Source organism: Rhinolophus hipposideros, assembly GCF_964194185.1.
Source record: "Rhinolophus hipposideros genome assembly, chromosome: 1".
In the NCBI taxonomy this organism is placed as follows: domain Eukaryota; kingdom Metazoa; phylum Chordata; class Mammalia; order Chiroptera; family Rhinolophidae; genus Rhinolophus; species Rhinolophus hipposideros.
In genome coordinates, this window is record NC_138047.1 from 31,992,510 (window position 1) to 32,014,082 (window position 21,573).

Sequence of the window (21,573 nt, forward strand, 5' to 3'; positions counted from 1 at the left end):
GTTCTGATTTTAGTATGCTGGAAAGTATTTTAAAACAGGTACGAGCAGTCTTCTACAGCATAACTAGAACTCAAAATGGCATTAAGTTTTCATTTATTAATTACACAATGCTTTAGAGTATGGATTAGATCCAGAAAACAAATTGGGGGGTAGTTTTTATTCATGCTTGACGGTCAAATGATGACTCAAGAAATTGGAGTGGAACTTACAACACACAAGTGTTTAGTAAATGTTTCATAGACATCAGGATTTCAGCTTAGGCATGTTCGTTTATTTATTCATGCAGCAAAAGTTTGTCTAGTGTCTAATTTGTGCCAGACATTGTGCTGTGTAGCCCCCTTGCCTTACAATAATCTTGTCATATCCATGGGGGCATTGCAGCATTTCTTTATTTGAAGTGAATCGGTAATTTAGCAAGCAGTCATTTAGCCCAAGCCTGGAAAGCTCATTATATCGGGAGCTAAAAGATAATAGAAGTGAACCATATTGCTACACAATACTAGGTGGAGCACAGAACAGTGCTCATCATGGCTTTTCTTTGCTCAGTGATTTCGTGAACTTTCTTAGGTATAGTCAGTCAGCTGGTTTTCATCAGCAACCTACAAGTGAATGGCTACGAAGTATGATAGTGACTCATGCTCAGTGTTATTTCATTTGGTAGGTAATTTGATGAAATTGAATGTCTTAAATGAAGGAAACTCAGATTGCAAGGTAGCTGGCAAGAGTCTAAGAGTTTCCACTTTGATGAAATTCAAAGAAGTTGCAACATTATAAAATGCCACAAAGGCAGTCTAAACAGTTGCAATGGGATTGCTTGATCACAGCAGGAGAATGATATGGTTGGTTACGTGAGATGAAAGCATGACATTAGTGTTGCCTGGCTCACCAATGGGCCACTGGGAATTCTTCCACAATAATGCTGGAGATATGGACTTGAGATTTACTGTGGAGCAGAAACTTGGATTCAAAAGTCAGTTTTTCCCCAGGATGATCTTGCCTCCTATTGATCTGTGTCTCCAAAGCATTGTCTTTACTGCTTGCTTATTCTACATTCACTTCCAACCTCATCCCAGCAGAAGGTACAGCATGTATCCGCATTTCTGAGGCCTATTAAAGAATGATTCCATAAGGGAATATAATCAATAGTGTTGTAAAGATTTTGTAGGGCTTTAGATGGGCATTTATTAGGGAGACCACTTCGTGGACTATATAGATGCCTGACCACTGTGCTGTACACTCGAAGCTGAAGCTGAATAATATTGAATGACGACTATAATTAAATAGATATGCACACACACACACACACACACACACACACATATATATACATATACATATACATATATATATATATGTATATATACACATATAGTCACTGGATATGGGCTGTAACATAGGGAATAGAGTCGATGGAATATATACAATGTCAGAGGGGTAGTAGATTGGGGGAGAGGGGTTATCAGTTTGTGAGGGGTGTAATTGTCTAACTATTACATTGTTTTGTACACCTAAAACTAATAAAACAGAAAAAAGAAATCCTCACAAAAGAATGACTCCAAGGCAGACTGCTGATGTCTGCCAAAGGGTCTCAGAAAAGAGCCTTCTAAGCTGACCTTGTAAATTGGGATTTCAGGTGTTTTTCTACCATGGAGGAACAGAAGCCATAGGCCTGATTTTGTAATTTCAGTATTAAAATTAATGGCCAGATTCCACTTCCTGGATTTTTCTCTCATAGGGTTTTATTTTACCATGTCCTTTCTAAGAGCAGTATTTCAGATTCAGATTTTCTTGGATTTGTGGGTATATTCATGGAAGATTTAAATAGCATTGCAGCTGTACAGAAAAGCTGTTCTAGTGTGTGCTTTGAAAATCAGCTTTTCAATAACTGATAGCTTTGGAACTATGATTGAGAGGGAAAAAAATCCAGTCCTTGTTGAACAAGCTATTTCAGCCACAGGCTTTGTGCTTCAAGCAATTTGAAGGAGAAGCGCCCGTTTCTCATCACTCCTCCGTTCCTGGAGAGGCAGGTTGGTGCCCTGGGCCTCATGCTTTTCCTTGTGTATCAGGAGGGGCACGAGAAAGGCAGAGGTTGATCTAGGAGGTGACTCTCTTCTGCTCAATAGCAATCATTCAGTCATACTTTTAAATAGGCAGATGTATGAAATAGGACAGGAGAGGCATTTAATTCCGGTTATCAGTTGATATTGCAGGATTGACTCATTAAACAGTCCATTAAGCACTGTAGTGGCCCAGGAAGTATAATCTGGATAGAATAAACGACTGTCATCTGGCTTTCAAGTGGATTTAAAAGAGCTGCTTTTGGCTATATAGCTTTGCCAACTACTTATCTCCTGAGACACATTGTGTGAGACTCATTTTTGCTGTTGTTGAGTGTACAAGAGGGAATGATTTTGTTGGTGATTTATTTCACTACAGTTTACTCATCATTTATTTATTTGTTTGTTTATTATTCATTTGACTTATTTTTATTGAATACTTCTTAGTGCTTGGCCCTGTGCTGGTCAGTGGGGAAAGGAAAGCAGTAAGACTCTATGGCAGCCCTTCAGAAATTCAGTCAGGAGGTTCACTCAGACAGCAGGCTGCGTGATGGGCTAGGAAAAAGCATACGAAGCTGTGTGAAGATGTAACACTGGGTTACAGTCTCTGATGGGGGTGGTGTGGGTGCCACATTCAACTTCTCAGAAGAAGCAATGGCTAAGTACTATTTTAGAGAACATAAAAGGGTGGCAAAGAAGATGGGGGTAAGAAGGTAGTATGAAGGGAATGTGCAAAGACCTGGAAGCATGACAGTACAGCGCACACTTATAGAACTAAATGAAGATACTTTGGCTAGAATCCAGGCATTTTCATTGGGTTTCTCCCCAAGCCGACTCTGTTGCAAAGATTTGTGTGCAAGCAGTTTGTTTTTGAGGTGATCTCAAGAAGCGCTGTGAGGGAAGTGGGATAGAAAGGAAGAAAATCCAGTAAAGTATGATTCATGAGCAGATTTACCACTGTGTGCTCATCATGCTTAACTCTCTCATGCATCACAATTGTTTCACTGGGTGGCAGAGAAGTCAGGGGTACTTATTTACCAACTCTTATCTCTCATTGCTTAGGGTTTACTCAGGAGATGTTAACTTGCTGCCCTTCTGGTCTAACCCTCTTCCCCACTCCAGTCAAGCTCATATAGACAGAGTATGCTTTAGGCAGAGAAAGACAATAAACTATCAGCCTGTCTAGTGTAACATCCTTGGGAAAACAAACAAGTACAAACCAGGCACTGAGAGCATATGCCACGCTAGGGTACCTGGGATACTCATGAGCAGGGCTTGGGAAGAAAAGGGGGATGAGGCTAGATTGGGAGGCAGGATCCAGATCATACCGATTGCTGTGTCATATAAGTGTTTTTTTGTTTGTTTGTTTTCGTTCTAATAACATTGAAGTACCAACTGAAAGAATTTAATCAAGAAAGTGATATGTTCAGATATACAATCCATAAATATTATTTTAGAGAAGAGTACAGAGAGAAAAGTCTCATAAGGATGTTAGGTTTGGGAATGTTAATAGCCTGTGCAGTAAATAGCCAATAAGAAAGTTTGAATGCCTTTACAATGGTTGTGGAGAAAAATAGATAAGATGGGAAAGTATGAGTGGGAAAGAATAAGGCAGAAGGAAGCAAGGACTGCTGAAAATTTGTGGCTTTGAAAACTAGCTAGTTATTGTGCTGGTCTCTAAGATCAAGAGTGCAGCAGGATGGATGTATTTATTTGGATAAATATATTGGGTTCATTGAATATGAATATATTTGTACATAAATTAGGTTTTGGACAGGGGCAAGAATGTAAGTTTCATAAGGGTAGAAATGTTGGAGTTTTACCCCACATTTGTATCACCAGAGCCAAGAACAGTGCCTGCCATATAAATAGGCACTTAATAAATATTTATTGAATAACGGAATGAATAAGTGGGTAGATGGATGAATGAACAAATTAATAGTTTTGTATCCCTCTAGTACATCTGAATGATGTCCTGCTGGATATATGGGTCTACAAGCTGAAGGAAAAATTGGGAAGCAGACATTGATTTTTATGATATTGACATAAGGAGGGTAATCCAAGCCACTGGAAAGGTTTATTCACTGAAAAAATGAGAAAACTGAGATGTCCAATAGTTTTGTATCCCTCTAGTACATCTGAATGATGTCCTGCTGGATATATGGATCTACAAGCTGAAGGAAAAATTGGGAAGCAGACATTGATTTTTATGATATTGACATAAGGAGGGTAATCCAAGCCACTGGAAAGGTTTATTCACTGAAAAAATGAGAAAACTGAGATGTCCAAGAGTTTCCTACAGAAAGATCACATTTTAAGGTTAGGTAGAGGAAAAGCATCCCACACTAGAGACTGAGAAAGGTAAGGGGAACATTACTAGATTGTGGAATTTATGGGAAAAATTGAAAGAAGGAAGAAGTGATCAATAGTTTTAGATATTACTAAGATATGTGTAACACAGAGATTTTGAAAAGAGCCTATTGGAATAATTCGCAAAGAGTTTCAAGGGAAAGATGGCAGAAGAAATAAAATAATGGGTTGAAGAATAAATGACAGATGAAGAAGTCGAGACAGCATGTGTAGATAATTTCCCCCCAAATTGGCAGTGATAGAGAATAGTAACTGGAAGGGGTCAAAGGTTCAAGGAGTTGTTGGAGTTGACATTTTCACTTGCTTCTTTATAATCTGAGGGAAATTTTAGTACGTTATATGTTGTGAAAGTACAAATACCTTAAACATTTCTAATATAATTAAGTAGAACGATACCCACAGGATTCTTGATTTTATGCCTCTTCAAGCATCCATCAGCCCAGAAGGAAAACCTTTTAAATGGGAGCCCTTAATTGTCTCTTCCTACAATTGGCAGATCTGGACAAATGGGTTTAAGCTAGTTCTTAGCATTGCTCCAAAGAATGGAACTGATTATCTCTACCTAGGAGTAGGAAATAAGATGAATTTTGAACAGCACAGAAAATGTAGGGTTCCTATATAGTCCAACATTTTCTGAGATGAATGCGTTATTCATTTAACATTTCGCTCTCTTGAAAAAAATACAGTGAATCCCAGTACAGAAATCATGGAAAATTCTACATTAATACTTTAGATCATATTAGATCAATATTTTAGATCAGGGACTATCATATTGTTAGCTCATAGGGACTCATATATTATCATATTGTTATCATTTCATATTCTAAGACAGGAATAGTCAGAATATGAAATGATAACAATATGATAATATTTGACAAATATTGACCACCTACTGTATTTTAGTCAGTTTGTTAAGTGCTTTATGAATACTACTCCATCAGCAACTCTAAGAAGTAGTATCATTATTATCTTCATTTTACTCAAGAGAAATCTGAAGCACAGAGAGGCTAAATAAGTTCTTCACAGTTACACAGGTAATACTTAGCAGAGTCCAAATCTTGAATCTACCTGATTTCAGAATGTTCTGATTTTCTTTAATATACTCCTATATAAGAATGATAACGAAGGTAGATATTTGGCAGATTTTGGCTTTAAGATTCATTTTATATGTATTTATAGAGGGCATAGGTTCCTTGCTACCAACCAGATATTTGGGTCTTTTAGTTTCTGGTCTTCTTGGCTGAAGTGGTTATCTTGGTGGGATTCATTAATGTGCTAATGAGCTACTTACCATAAATTGCAATTCAGCTACTGGTTCAATTCATGCTAAATTGGCAATTTGCCTCTACTGAAGTGCAAAATCCTCTTTTTTGTTATAAAGTGGTAGAACAAGCAAAATAGTCTAATACCTTATTTTCTTGCTTAGGTAAAATTACCTAAGCTCAGAGAAAGTTTTAAAATGTTTACTTTGGATGAACAGCTGTTTCAGCATGAGAGCCTTGTAAAATGTTGAATGGTTTTGATAATGCCCCATTGGAAATTATATTTGATGGAATGATACTTACTCCTCAGGACAAATCAAATTATTACCTGGAGCAAAACCAAAGTGGCTTCAGCTATTTAGGGGTAGAGGGTTGTCTGTTAGACAATGTAAAAGCTACCAACCCATGTCATAGTAGAATATCAATTTGTTCCGCTGATTTCATGCACTGTTTTACTGTAGATGGAGTAGGTTTGTAATGAATTGTGGTAACAGGATAATTCAACTATGCTTTATGATCAATTGACTGTGCTTCCATTTGTAAAGACTAGGGAAGGAGATTGATTTTGAAAATATAAGAGCGTATACAATAGTTGGCTTTTTGAATCCTCTTGTGTTAGGAAAAGTATACACACATTTACTTTATACATAATTTGTCACATGCGTTGTTGAACTTCATTAATTTTAATTATCTGTAGATAATGATGTGTTTGAAGAATCATTCTCAGCCAGAAACTAGAACTAGTGCTTATGTTGATACTGTCCCTGGGTTACAATTAAAGTTGAAATTGCAGTGTACTGTGCATTAGGTGTGTGTGTGTGGGGGGGAATGTTTCAGTTTTATCATATATTTGAATATAAATTTTTAAATATCTTTGAAAGTGCTATATTCAAACTTAAGGGAAAGTTTGTAAAATAAATTTGGGGCACAGCTTTTTTCTTGCAGAAGATCATACAATTTTTTTTGTCGTATAGAAGATGCAGATTTTGAGTGATGATGTAGATTAATTTTTTGAAACCACTCAAAGAGAAGGTTTCTTCAGTTAAAGATAAAAACTTTGCGCAGCTAGATTGCATTTGTTGTTAAGATAAAATTTTCTGTACAATAAATCATCTAAATGTGGACCTATTTACAAATATTTATTTAGGCCTGAATATGGAAAATATCTGGGATACAACATAGTATCTATAAGCACATTATGACAACCAAGCACCAAAGAAATGGGAAGAATGGGAGCAAGAACAGTCCACAAAAACTAGAAAAATGTTCACTGGGAAATAAGGATTAATGAGAACAACATTTTTTTGTTGTTGTCGTTGTTAATGTGGGTCAAAAAATAATACAGTGTTTGGCTTACAATAGAAACTAAATAAATGTAAATCAAGTCCAAATCTGAAAAATCAAGCTGTTTATAAATATCATTTACCTGATTTGGGTTGTTGTAGACATATTTCAGGAAGTTATTTTCTGCTTTCTTTCAATCATATGAATATATCTATCTGTTGTTGTAGGCAGCTTCCTGAAGTAGTTAAAAGTGAGTTTGGAATTCAAGTCATGACTCTAACACATTTTAATCGTCTGACCTTAGAAGAAGTACCCAACTTTTATAAGCGTCAGTGTCCTCATTGGAAAAATTAGAATATTAATATTATCTCCTGGGTGGTTGTCAGAAACATGTGAGGTTATTTTTGAAAACCATTTGGTGTAGTGCTTAGTTCGCAGTAAATGATCAGTACATTGTAGAGAGGTTAATACAGATTCAAGATTTCCGTCTGGCAAGTACTAGTATCAGACATTTATTATGTTAGAGTAGTTCCTGAATGTAAAGCATTGCTTTAATCTTCTATGTCAGAAGGAAATAAGAGTAAGGTGAGGAGTATTTTGGAGCACTTTAATTGACAAGAAAGCTCATTGATCCTCCTTGTCTTTATACCACTGAGAGAAATCTTTGAAAATTGTTCCCTCTACTACGAGACACTTTCTAGCTGTCCTCCACTGTCTATCTTTTACTCATAAGACTTACTTATCCCTAATGTTTCTGTTGATGTGTTACTTTTACAAAGGAGCTTTCCCAGCAATCAAGCTAGGTAAAGTACTCCTTAATTCCTCTAATTTTCCTCAATAGCATTTTTTGCATATGAATATTTCTTGTGAAAAATCTCAAGGACTATTTTTTTCACCCCTGTTCTCCTAATGGCCAGCAAAATAACTTGAGAAGTGAAACACTCAATATGTATTTGTTGAATGAACCATTTAGTTGGGTGAATTAATACCTTTAATATGTCCTTTATTGCTTATGAGTTTAATTGTGGACCTTCTATTACTCACTTCCAATAAAAGGTGAAACAGTAAGATTTGAGTTTTTCACAAAATACTTCTTCATGCTGTATAGCTGTGATTTTAAAAGGTTTATGGCTGATAATGCTTGATCTATGGAATCTGCCCTCCCCCACCCCAGAGAAGTATACTAAGGATGTGGTTTTGATAAATTGTTGCTTTTTAGACAGTGCCCCTGTTGCTTTGCTGATGCAGATGAAATTGTGACTCAGACTACTTGCTATGCCAGCTTCCTATAAAGTTGGCATGGATCCGAATCTTTCTGGATGGCTATTTATCATAGCACAGTTACATTATGATGAAATCATATCAAGTCTATATTAAGGAAAAAAGCATTGTACAAATATTTTCTAAGTTTAAATGTAATTCTCTGACTATTTTGAAACTGAAACAAATCATTTCCTCATGATGATGTGGATGCTTTAAAAAATGAATTTATTTGGCCTACCCAAGTTAGGAATTGAAAAACCTGGTAAGATTCCTTTTATAATGTTTTATCAGATATTTACATATATTAACTCTACTTTTAAGGATTAAAGAAATACTCTTAATATAAAATGTGAAAAAAATGATAAATTATGTTATTAATTACATCTTCCCAATATTTAAATAAATGCATGATCTGAATCCCATAATACATGTACATACATAAACACACATACACACACACACACACACACACAGAATCACACATAAAGGCCATAACCTGAAGGGAGGCAAAATATTTAGGGAAAAATATTGGATAGTTAAAGAAGTTCTGAAGCTAAGTCCAAACTAGAAGGTTAAACTAAAGCCCCATTTGACTGAATTCCTCTGGTTTGGGTGAAGAGAAGCTAAATGAAGTATCCTGGAGGAATCTTATATCCAGACAACTTGGGCAGTTTAGGCAGAGGCTGTAGATGCCCCTGGAGGATATAAAAATATTTTCATTAATGAAGCACAAGTAAAAATATTACAAATAAATCAATATTTAATTCTTGTCAAAAGCATCTCAGTTTCTCTACTTGTCTTTTATCTTGACTCTACACATGGCTTGGGGTTACCAAAAAAGTATATTCACTCAGTAGAGAAGGAAGGACAGAGCAGATTAGAAACAAAGAGAATATCTGAAAAGAGAAAGCTACAACAAGTTTGTTTTGAATTTATTTTCCCTATAAAAGTTTAATTAACATACACTATTTTTAAAGAATCTTAAAATCTGTGTCTTAATTTTAATTTTTAAACTTTTATTTATTTTCAGTGTGTTTTTTGAGGACCCATCAGCTCCAAGTCAAGTAGTTGTTTCAATCTAGTTGTGGAGGGCTCAGCTCACAGTGGCTCATGTGGGGAATGAACCAGCAACCTTGTTTTTAAGAGCACCGTGCTCTAACCAACTGAGCTAACTGGCTGCCCCTCTTGATTTTAATTTTCTTGAAGTTAGATGATTGTCTTAGTTGGCTAATCCTTCCATAACAAAATAACATAGATTCGATTTCTTAAAACAGGCAAAGTTATAAGCCTCTATCATTTTAGAGGCTAGGAAGTCCAAGATTCAAGATTCCAGCAGGTTTTGGATTCTGGTGAGGGCTCTTTTCCTGGCTTGAAGATGGTTGCCTTCCTGCTATGACCATATGTGACCCAGAAAAAGTGCTCTCTGATGTCTCTTCCTCTTTCATGAACACACCAGTTGTGTCTAATCGGGGCTCCATCCCTATGAGCTTATTTAACCTAAGTCACTTCCTTAAAGGCCTTATCTTCAACATAGTCACATGGGGGTAGTTAGGACTTCAACATATGAATTTTGAATGGACAAAATGTAGTCCATAGCAGTGATTAAAACCTCTTAGTATTTCAATTTTTTAACCTTTTGACATTTGTTGCTTTCTACTATCCCAGTTTGATACTCTTCATTGCCCTATTTCCTGCTTCCAATTTATATGTGGAAGAAAGTCATTTTGACCACAGTAATTGAAATAGATTAAAAAAAAAAAGATTGATGCAATAGTGCCAGACCAATATATTCACAGATACAATTCTCTTTAATATCCCATTATATTTAAAAAGTATGCCAGCCAAACTGGGTTGCCAAAGTTCTAATTGTGAGCCAATGTTCTGGGTATGTCTTTCACAGCATAATGAGGTGTGAATATTTTCCTGTACGTTGGATTGCAATAGTTCTTCCAGTCTTTGTTGTTTCCCTGATTACCAGTTTCTCGACTTCACTGATAGTTGGAAAAAAAATCTCGGAGAGAAGCCAGTGATCTGATACAATGATACATGAGATTCCCTTCTTATATAATTCATATCTCTTTTTTCTTGGACATTGAAATACTTGTGGCTGTAGTTTTACCTCGTACATGGCACATGACATACAGTTGTGGCAGCTAGTTAGTTAAATGATGTTAGCTGAGTGCCGGGTGCAGAACCACTCAGTACAAGTTAGCCATTGTTATTGCTGTTGTTGCTATTGCTGTTTTTTCCTATAAGAGATTTTTATATTTGTCTTACACATAAGTTATAGGACTTACTCTAGTGTTAATTCTCACCTTTACTGTGTCCAACATATGTTTTAACTTTGCTGTTGCATTTTGTATGTCATCATATTTATTTTCCTTTTAACCAGCAACATCCTTTTCATAGCTGACTTCACCACAGACTGTCATTTGCTTCAGTGGTCCTCTACCTTTCTGATTATTGGAAATGGTGACCATATTTTTATAGATATATAGAAAATGTCTTCCAAACTTTTATTTTCTGTGTTGATTTATGAGTCATATACCTTTTTCTTTTGGGAGCAGAATCTTATTATCAGCCCTCTGCTGGATTGTTTCTATATAATGGTCATTTGATGCCTACGATGTCCTGGACATTGTGTTAACTTTTTATATGCATTGTCTTCCTTTTTATGAGGATGATACTATTATTACCCCTTTTAGAACAAGGTCTTTAAGGTTTCCAGAGGTTAAATAACTTGTCAACTATTGCACAGCTGGTAAATGGCAAATTCAGTATTTGAGTTCAGGTCTGGCTGATTTGGGGGCCCACAGTCCTAACCATTTAGGCAATATTTTACAATTTCTGATTCCTGATCACTGGCAATAACATAGCTAATGAATAAGATTTCCTGCAAATAGGGCCCGAGACTGAGTGTTTAACTGGTTCCCAGTATTTATTCTTATAAACACTTAGAATGACTATAATGTTGCTTTTCATTATTGAGCAAGAAAAGATTCATCCAGCTTAGTGTTTGCGCTTGGAGAGAGTGAGTGGAGTGTCCTTTGCCCTCCACCCTTTCCAGTGTTATGTTGGTGGCAATGGTGAACACAGCTCCAGTGAAATGCCAGGTAGCAATCTGGACAAGTCCACTCCATCAAGCTTAGAACTTCTGCCTTGGCCAGTGAAGTCTCTGACAAAGAGATTTCCTCTACTAGAGACACATATTTAATATGCAAAGTATTGACAAATAAAAAGAAGCACTAGGAATCACTATGAAGTAAAATTAACCACAAAATCACATATCTTCAAGAAATCCTAATATTTTAAAGTTTCAACTTCTAAGTATGTACATACAAAATGAATGAACTCTTTAAGATCCTGTTCTCTAGTAATTCCAAATTGAAGACATTCATTTCTTATCCCAGTGCCTGATATTGAAGTAGTATTTCTATAGGTTATGGAAATATAAGCATTAAATTAAATGCTAACATTGGGAGGAAATGAAATACAATAAATAGGAAACTCAACATTTTCATTACTACATTTTGTTGTTCATTGTACGATAGAGTCCCCTGCTAACTATTTATGAAATATTTAGCATGTTTGTTTGGAGGAGATGTTTTTCATATCTGTTTTCTAAAAACACGACTGATAGTCCCTAGTAAATCATTACCTTGGGGTTTAGTTTCAGCGGTTCTACCATACTTGTTTATTTCCTTGTTAAATCAGATGTGTGGCTAACCCCTGAAGCCCTGTTGAAATGGCCTTGAATAAATGTCTTTACATTATTGAATTTCTGTGTGTGTGACTCATTGATATTCTAGAAGATAAACCTGTTCATTATTGGCCTTGTTTGTTTTTTAATTTAGAAGGGTTAAATTACATTTTATCAAACTTTATTAGCTTCTCAAGCAAGCCATATGAATGTAGCTTTCATTCTGCAAGCCTCGTCTTAGTCACTTTATCTCATGGTTGCTAGAGTAATAAGTTGAGATGAATTCTTTTTGCAGTTGATGGTACTTCTTTAGAAATTGTGTCAGATCCCAGTCAGGATTGACGAATTGCTTGGATTTACTCCTGTTTGCCTGTTGCTGCTTTAATTTGTTGGCAATGTTTGAATCTGCCACCTCGCATCTCTATCCCACCAGTTTCCTAGCTTCGGGCTATTGTGACTAATGACAAAATGATTTCAAACTAAATCATTTTTTAAAATTCAAATGACGCTTAGGTGCTTTTCTTGTTTGTAACCACTGTGTGTCTGCTGAATACTGATGGAGCCACTCAGTCTCCCTACACACTGTAGGGAACATAACATCACTCTGACTGACACATTAGTTGTTCCATAACTTGAGGGTTGTGTGAATATTATTCCCAGTGAGTCTTGTGCCAGGTAGGTCAGCAGATTTCTCAATCCTTTTGTGGTTTGTCATCTTGGAAAATGACAATGACTTTTTACATAGTAGACCTTGTGATATCAGTACAAAATAACTTGAGTTTCCTTTGGCTGCTTGGCAGAAAGCAAAGATTTAAGCCTCAAGTAAGTCTTACTCTGCTTTCCTTTTTGTAAATTCTGATCTATAGATTATTGAGAGACTTCTTAGGTATTCTTAGTCACACTTGAGATTGAGTCAAGATAATTTCTCTGTTTTAGGCACTATCTGCAATATTCTAGAAATTCACCTGGTAAATAAAGAAGTGTTAATCTGGGGATCAGTTAGAAAGCTTTTTACCTTCTCTCTTTAACTTCCTTAATTTGAACAAGAATCTTGATTCTGAACTATATCCATTTCATTAAAATTTATTAAAAAATGAACTAGGTGTTTCCTGTGTTCATTAGCCTACGGTGATTAATATCATAGTCTTTATGCTGTAGAAGTTCACTAATAATTTAAAGCTGGGCATAAAAAGATTTGGTTTTGTTTTCCAGTGGTAATCCTAGTGACACACTTTGTGCTGCTCTGTTTTCATAAAGTCTCTAGCTTCATTGATTCTTGTTTCCAATCACCATAGATGGATCCTATCTCTTTGGCCTGGACTCACTTTGTTTTTCCAGGCATGTTTCTTAAGTCTATGCTTACATTTCTTTGTATTTATAATTTGGATAATTATGTTTAGTAGATGTTTCAGAATATGTTTTTCAAATCGTCAAAAACAGGAGTTTTACAAATATGGAGTGGATGTATATCAATGTTTTATTCAACTCATTAATTAATGAGAGAAGCACTTAAATGGTTAAACTTGCTCAAAATCTGTTTGAGGAATACCTATAAGTAACTTTAAGAAAGGAATACTAGAATAAGGTTGTTAAGTTAAATACAAAAGTAATTGATATCCTTCAGGGCAACAAAACTGTAACTTTTGGTGGTCTTTTCTACTGGATAGGAATCTACAAGTTAACATGCAACTTCACAGTGTTTGGGCTCAAATCCAGTATTAAATAGCAAAATCAAACTCAAGTAAATTCTTCTATACACTAAATAATCCTTGGGTGGACTTGTTGAACAATGCTCCATTATGACTTTGAAAGGACACACTGTAATCATTTCTGATTTTCAAGTCTTGAATAATTTTTTAACAATATACTTGACAATTACAAATACTTGACTGACTCAAATGGATGAGAGTAGTTTATTAAGTTCTTTAATGCCTTCTCCACATTTGTGCATTGAGAGGCCGTGCAAGGCAGAACATTCAGTAAGTAACTCACTGTATGACTTCCAGCCAATCATGACCTTTCTGCTCTGTTGTAAAATAAAGAACTGAAATAAGTTTATCACTAAAATTTCTCCCACTTTTAAAATATTGTTTTACTTTAGGAATGGGGTTATAAAAGACAAAATAGCTTGAACTAATGTATGGAGTTAGGCAACAGGGCCCCCTAATGGTCTTCAATGAATTCTGGCCAGGCCAGCCTTCTCATTGTCCCAGAATGTTTGAGGAACTGCTCCCAATAGGTTTGGCAATATCTGCTATTAGGACCCTTGATTTAATTCGTATATATGTGTTATCCAGTGTCACAAGGATGCTGCCTAACAAACAACTACAAAACCTCAGTGGCATACAATAAACGTTCATTTTTGTCCTTAAGTCGATGAGTCAATTGGAAAGTTCTGTTGTTCTTGATTAGGCTTGACTGGCCAATTTCTCATCTCTTAGCTGAGACCAACATGTGTCTAACAGCAGCTAGCTGTTGGATTCTAGGATAGTTTCACTGGGATGAATGGTTCTGATCCAAAGGATCTCTCTAACAGAATAGCTCAAATTTGTTCTTGTGGTGTTGGTGCTAGTGTTTTGAGGGGGAGTAGAATCAAGGAATTTTAAGGCTAAAGCTCGAAAATGACATGCCATCACTTCCACCACATACTGTTGGCCAAAGAAAGTCATAAGGAAGCCTATAGGGAAATGAACTCCATCTCTTGATGAGGGAGAAGTGGGAAACTTACATTACAAGGGTCATAAATATGGAGAGGCAGGACAAATTGGTGCCCTTTTTGTATCCAATCAAGCATATAGAACATGAATCACAACTGGAATTTCAGGAAGTTCCAGAAAGATACTGACCTAGAGAGAAAGACAATTGAGCCCTAAAAATGTTTTTGTGATTTCTTCTAGGATGCAGTTAAGTTATTAGAGTTAGTTTCACACTTTCAGGTCTTACTTTAAAAATTCATTAGGCAAGATTAGATCAGTATTTGGGACTAATTAGTCCATATTACTGAGGGAAGGCCTTCTGAGTACTCTACCAAGTGCTATATGAATGCTGATGTTTTCCAGTCTGGCTGCTGAGAATGTGCACAATTCCTGGCTTTGTGTATGTCAAGTCCTACTTCTCATTTTTTCAGGGGGTTCATTTTGCAGCCTTGGGTAATTCCTCACACTCAAAAATTTATCTGTGCTTAGCAAAATACTCAATGAGGACTCTTCACATATTTGGAATTTTCCCTTTTTTCAGCATATACTTGCTTCTATGTTACTTTTTCCTGTGAACTCTAGCCACCTTGATTTCCCCAGATTCTCAGGTCCATCTCCTCAATTCAGGGAGTCTATCAGATTTTTCCCAGATTCTCCTTTCCTGCACCACAGCATGGAAATTCAAGTTTGTTTCTTTTCCTTTCGGTGATTATAGTTCTATGTTCTCTAATGCATATGTCTTCAAAAAACCAGTTTTTTCACTTATTTTGTTCTTTTTTTTTTTCTTTTGTTATTTCATGCAGAAGAGTAAATTCAGTTCTTGTTACTCCATTTTAGCCAGAAGTAGAAGTCTCCAATTCTAATGATTTATTTTTAGGAAAAAGATGGGTTTCTAAAGATTATGGGCAACCTAACTTTTGGTAGAAGAAGGCACTATGCAAAATATCGGATTACATTTGAAAATATATATTTCTATCCTGCTTGTCCAGTTGGTCCTTTATTACTCTCTTCCTTTCTCTTCTTAGTATATTTAGCATTTTGCCATAGTTTGATCCTGCATTATGTTTTACTTTTTTGTTATATTTTTTGTTATATTTTTGTGTGTTGGTGTACATATTATCTTACCAATGATAGTGTATGCTCTTTAGATATTGTGGATATACCTTATACTTTATATACTTTACATGTGTATAACATTTTAGAATTAATGCTAATCAATTACCAGTTATTCCTTTCTGTAAAAAAGAACTCAAAATCTGAGGATTTATTAAATAATGTTTATAATGTGCTTTGTAGAGGAAAAGTACAAGGTAAACAATGGTAATTTAGCTTTTAGGTGGATGTAAATTTAGTTTCAATTGTCTCTACCCAAATTAGGTGCCATATGTAGACTACAATTTCTCATGAGTTCAACTGCAACTTACTTAGAAGAATACTCCAGGCTGACATAAAGAATACTTTCTAAACCTCTCAGATTCTGTTTTGGTTCCCATTTTGTGAGGCTTATTTTTTTTCCTGTACTCAGAAAACTTGAAGTCATAATTCACAAGTATATAAGATTTAGATTAAACACTTTCAACCTGCTTGATGAGTGTGGTATTGAAAAAACATTATACTTGTAGAATAAATATTTCTTTGTAAAGTGAGCTCTCCGTTAATTGTATATAATATTATCTGTGAAATTTCTTTTAGGCCTTCTTCTAATTAAACAGCTGTGAGCTGTTCTTTCCCCTTCCTCTCTCCTCTACTTCTCTATCTCCTCATCCATCATTTATTTCATAAAATGGTAGGGGGAGAAGGTATAGAAAGTATTAATTACCTACCCTTAATATAACTTAGAATAAATATAATTAAAGAGCAAAAATTGTTGCAAAAAGTCATACTGTATTTTGAGGACAGACATGATTGTTTGTAGAATCACTTGAGCAATTGCTGTCCTTTATTAATATGGACAATTTAAAATTGGCTACACAGTTATTTATCATGCCAGTACAGATGCACAGAGAATCAATTTTAATATTTTCCATGCATCTGCACTCAAATGTAGTCTTGTTCTATACATAATATAATTTGATGGAAAATACTGAATTCCATTTTGATTTAAACATTTTTATTGATAAATAATTTGAACTCAAATATTTATGCAATGATATGGAGATGCTGTTTATATGTCTAATGCACTATTTTATTAAAATAAATTTTTCTTTGTATTTTCATTATTAATTGTGGTAAAAACCAAAAATGTATAAGGATTTCTAGATTATTAATGTGTATGATTGCCTACATAAGATTATGAAGATCAATTCCAGGGATTTAGAAATGAAAGCTTTTGGAATTTTTTTTTAAGGAATATCATGCACATATGGATGGTTATTATTATTTTTATTTTATGCATGAGAATAGGTCAAGTGTTTACTTCTTATAAAGCAAACATATACAAAACTCATTGAACAGTATACAACATATCACAAAATATTAAAACTGAGTGAATAAGTTGTGTAAGTATCATCATGAACTCCTAAAATAAAATCAAGTATAACTATAGTTTATAGTCCTAACAGCCTAATCTTCTTTCTATAGATTTAAATTCTAATTATTTATAAGAAGGGATCATATTTTGAAATAGATTTTGATTTTGAGATTCAAATATATACATGTTTCTTTTGATAAGCTTTTCTATCAAGTTGAGTGGCTATAGCATCTTAATAAAGGTTTATTTCATGGAAATAGTTAATTTTAATTATTTGATCCATTTAAATTTTATACAAATCTACATAAAATGACATACCAATATAATTTTTAATATAATATACCTTTTCAGAGCACAAATGCCAATCTGAACATGAGGAAAAGAACAAATGCCTTGGTGCACTCTGAATCTGATGTTGGCATCAGAACCGAGGTAGGAAATCATTCAAGCAGATCTTCCATGGCTGTTCAAGGATCTTCTGAAGCCTCGCCACAGTCTTACTTAGCTTCTAGTCCAAACCCCTTCAGCCATGCAAACGCCGCTGAAACTATATCTGCTGCAAGAGCACTTCCATCTGCTTCTTCTACTCCTAGTAGAACTGGGTATGCACCCCGACAAGCTTCAGTTGGATCTGCTTCTACCCACCATGTGTTTGGATCGAGACTGGAGCGAATAAAGACCACAGTTAACACCATAGGGGCTTCTGGGAAGTTGTCAGTCACCACTCCTCCCACTGCAGCACCACCTTCTGGATCTGGCACAAGTAAAATAGACAAATATGCCCGCATTCTCTTTCCAGTCACATTTGGGGCATTTAACATGGTCTATTGGGTTGTTTACTTATCTAAGGACACTATGGAGAAATCAGAAAGTCTTATGTAATTTTTTTCTTTTTTTTTTGCTCTCGTAGTTTCCTAAAACATGATAAACTTAATGCAGAAGGTCTTTTTAAATTTTTTAAAGATAAACAGTTGCTCTTTAAGAAAATAAAAATTCTGTGTAATTTTTCCATTTAAAAAATTCAAGCCAGTTATTGGGAGAGTTAATTAATTCCTCAGTGAAGAGAACGTGAGCCAATTTTCATTTCAGAAAAACGATTTAAATAGAATCAATTCAGCATTAAAATTAGATGGAATACAGACCATCTTGGAAAGTTGGGACAAGAGAACTAGGGCTATTAGAAATACTTGGTGCAGATTTATGGATTGCAATTTGAAAACAGACTATGCCATTTTGAATATACACTCTGAATATCAACCAACCACCCTAAATTTCCCAGTGGCACTGCCCTAAATCAGAATTGTTTATCGGATATCATATGCAGTGACCTTTGGACATCCTCTTCCCTAGTATCTGCAAGAAAAGGACTTTTCCTGCTAAATGAAACATTTTTAAAAGGAAAATGGAACAAAACAAATACTTACTAATAGAGTGAAACCTCTGCTGCATCAAAAACAAAGACAGAGACCAGGGAAAATATGTTCCCTGTTGTATGTTGTCCAAACAGGACTTAACAGTTGACTTGAAAAATTGTGCTTTGAGCCAAAGTTTAATGCATTGTATAAATTCTTTTTGATAGCAGTTCATTCAGTTATGTATTCTTTCAATGTATATTTATTCAGAGCCTACCTTGTCCCAGGCACTATGTTAGACATTGTCTCTCTAGGAAAGCTCCTTCACCTTTATCTACAGTATTACTTAAATGGTAAAAGTCAGTGCATGCTAATGAACCATAAACTAGCAGAAGCCATTGCATTCTTTACTGGAGGAAAATTATTTAGAGTCTGAAGACATATTCGAAATATTTCTGTCTCCTCTATTGGTAGAGGACAACAGGTGCATTGTTCACATAACCACTTTTGAGATAAGTACACCTTAGTACAACTCCAGCAATTGACTTCAAAATATAATGAAAATGTGGTACAGATTTTTCTGTAAGTGAAAATCACTGTGTACCTGAAATTAGAAATCTGCACACTGTAAGACCTGATGGATCACCTGTCTCAAATTTGATCAGAATCACAGAACAGATTTTGATCAGAATCACAGAATCATCAGAATTGGGAACTCAATACAAGCTCTTTTAGCTGCTTTCCCAACATACATAGGTCTATATTAGCTGGTGAAATGCTAACCTTTTGGGAAGTTTTTGTGTCCATAGTTCTGTATTTCTGGGCAGTTTTGTGTTTATTTTGGGGGGAGTTTTGGTACAGTTTGATAACTAAGGTGAGTATTTTAAAATTAGAAGAGCAGCAAAGGAATGGAGTAAAGGGAAAAAAAATCATAGCCAAGGGGTAGGATGCCGCTGACTCTGTTATGCAATTTATCAGGATTTTCATGTACTGACGTTTCTTTTTCATTAGGTAGGCTTAACAACTTAATTGAATTTCTTGCAGCTGTCTTATACTGCTAAATCCAGGTCGAGGTTTTTGTTGTGTTGCTTCCAGATTTTTCTTCTATAATTCTCTCTTTCTGAGCTAGGTTGTGTGATTAATGTGTTCTGGAGAACAATTTTGATAGAAATGGCTTCCTTACAAATAGGCTCTCTTGTTTTTTAGAAAATAAATGATATTAATTAATTGCTATTAGTTTTTTATTTATTGCTTTGCCTTGCAATGGTCACATATGAGACCTGTAAAATGTGCAAATGCCAAATATTAATTGTCAGTCATATAAGAGAAAAGTCTTGCTGATTATCTCTCTAGGTATTTCCTAGAATAATCAACAGTTTTAAGGTTTTAAAGATGCTTTAGAAATTATCCAATCCAAACCCCTTTTTTTATAAATTGATGGGAGTTAAGAGGCCCAGTGAAATTGGTATAAATGTATATATTTAATAAAGAGTACTTGTACAAAAAGTTTATCAAACATTATTTCATGAATGTGAGCAGATTTCTATCCTTGAAGACAATGCTTGAAATTGTGGTTAGAAGCTATGATTGTTCATTATTCCAACAAAATGATCTTATTTCTTTGGTGAGGAACATAGTCCTTGCTTATCTATTGGTCTATTCTTAAGAAATATTTCATTGGATTCCTTTTTAAAAAAAAAAAAATTTTCCCTATATTTTACAGGTATTAAAGGAATAAAAATAAATGATTTTCAATTTGTAGTCCAGGATCCAAATGAACTCATAGTTATTTTTCTTACCTTTGTATATGAAGAAGATTTTAAATAAATCAGATGGCCAAATAAAGAGAAAGGGCAAAATTAACCAAGGATTCTTAATTATTAATTTGAAGAGTAAATTAACCAGAAAATCTGATCATTAATACAAAAAGGAATTATTTCATTTGTATACAATGTTAATAAAATGTATAGTTTATTTTCCTTTAGTTCCATCAAATTAATTCAAGGCAAACTTTTTTTATTACAGTCATCATTTCTGTCTTCCCAATAACTCGGAGCTACATTAAACAGGACCCTTTTGTGAAGAACCAGTCACTTTTCACCACTAGAAAAATCTCATACGTGTCATTAGGAAAGCTGAGAGGCCTGGCAGTTTGTAAAGAAGAATAATTATAGCTGAGAATAGTACCTTTGTATGTCTCTATCTTTTAAATGTGAAATTCAGAATTGCTTTATTTAGTACCAGTATCTATAGTCTATCTTTCAATCCCACATTAGCCACTAACTGCTACATAATACTTCTAATTTCCTCCAGGCATGACTAGACATATGACATATGTACATGATTAATCCACAGTTAAAAATGACTTGTATTTGTGCATATACAAGATTATTTGAATGGTGGATATTTTAAATTGGACCTCAAAAATCTTGAATTAGAGTAAGCAGAGAGTAGAGTCACCTTCTTTTATAGATGGAAATGAATCATACAGAAGTTAGAGATTAAGATAAAAGCACAGGGCTGGAATAAACTTTGAAAGGTCATTTTTCAATCACCTCATCTTAGCAGTGACCATGTTTCAAGCAATACATAAAAATTTTGTGGTTTATTTTTCCCATGAACTGGTAATTGTGTCTGGCTTAGAAAAAAATCTCACTTCCCACTCCCCTGTTTACCATTGTTTCCCTTTTCTAGATTTGTGAAAAACCTCTAGAGGAAAAGTGCCAGGTGATGGCAGGGAAATGGAGGATCTGATTTCAAGTTCTGACTTTATTGTGGTTTTAGCCAAGTCACTTAACCTCTCAGGCTTGATTCCTTATTTATAAGAGAAATATATTATATTAAATAATATCTAAGATTTCTTTCAATTTTAATGTTCCCTGGTTCTCATTTAGACTAATTACAAGCTTATTCTTGGAATATGAGGTGTGATCAACGAATACGGTGAGTGTTTAAGTAAAGAAAAACATTTATTATATTAAAAGACACATTAAAAACAATCCCCTTCAAAATACTCCCCGTCGCTTCAAACACACTTATCCCATGATTCTTCCCACTTTCTGAAGCAGTTCTGGAAGTCCTCTTTCATGAGTGTCTTTAGCTGAGCTGTTGTGGTTGCC

At 34.9% G+C, this 21,573-nt stretch overlaps 1 protein-coding gene across 1 annotated transcript in view; it reads left to right on the top strand.

Annotated features, from left to right (window-relative positions):
• The window catches only part of GABRA4 (gamma-aminobutyric acid type A receptor subunit alpha4), a 69,080-nt gene extending 48,936 nt beyond the window's left edge, over window positions 1-20,144 (top strand). The window contains exon 9 of the mRNA XM_081062297.1: window positions 17,454-20,144. Coding sequence (XP_080918423.1) covers window positions 17,454-17,984 — 531 coding nt within the window. The 3' untranslated portion in view covers window positions 17,985-20,144. The remainder of the gene's footprint in view (window positions 1-17,453) is intronic.
• Window positions 20,145-21,573: the final 1,429 nt, after the last annotated feature.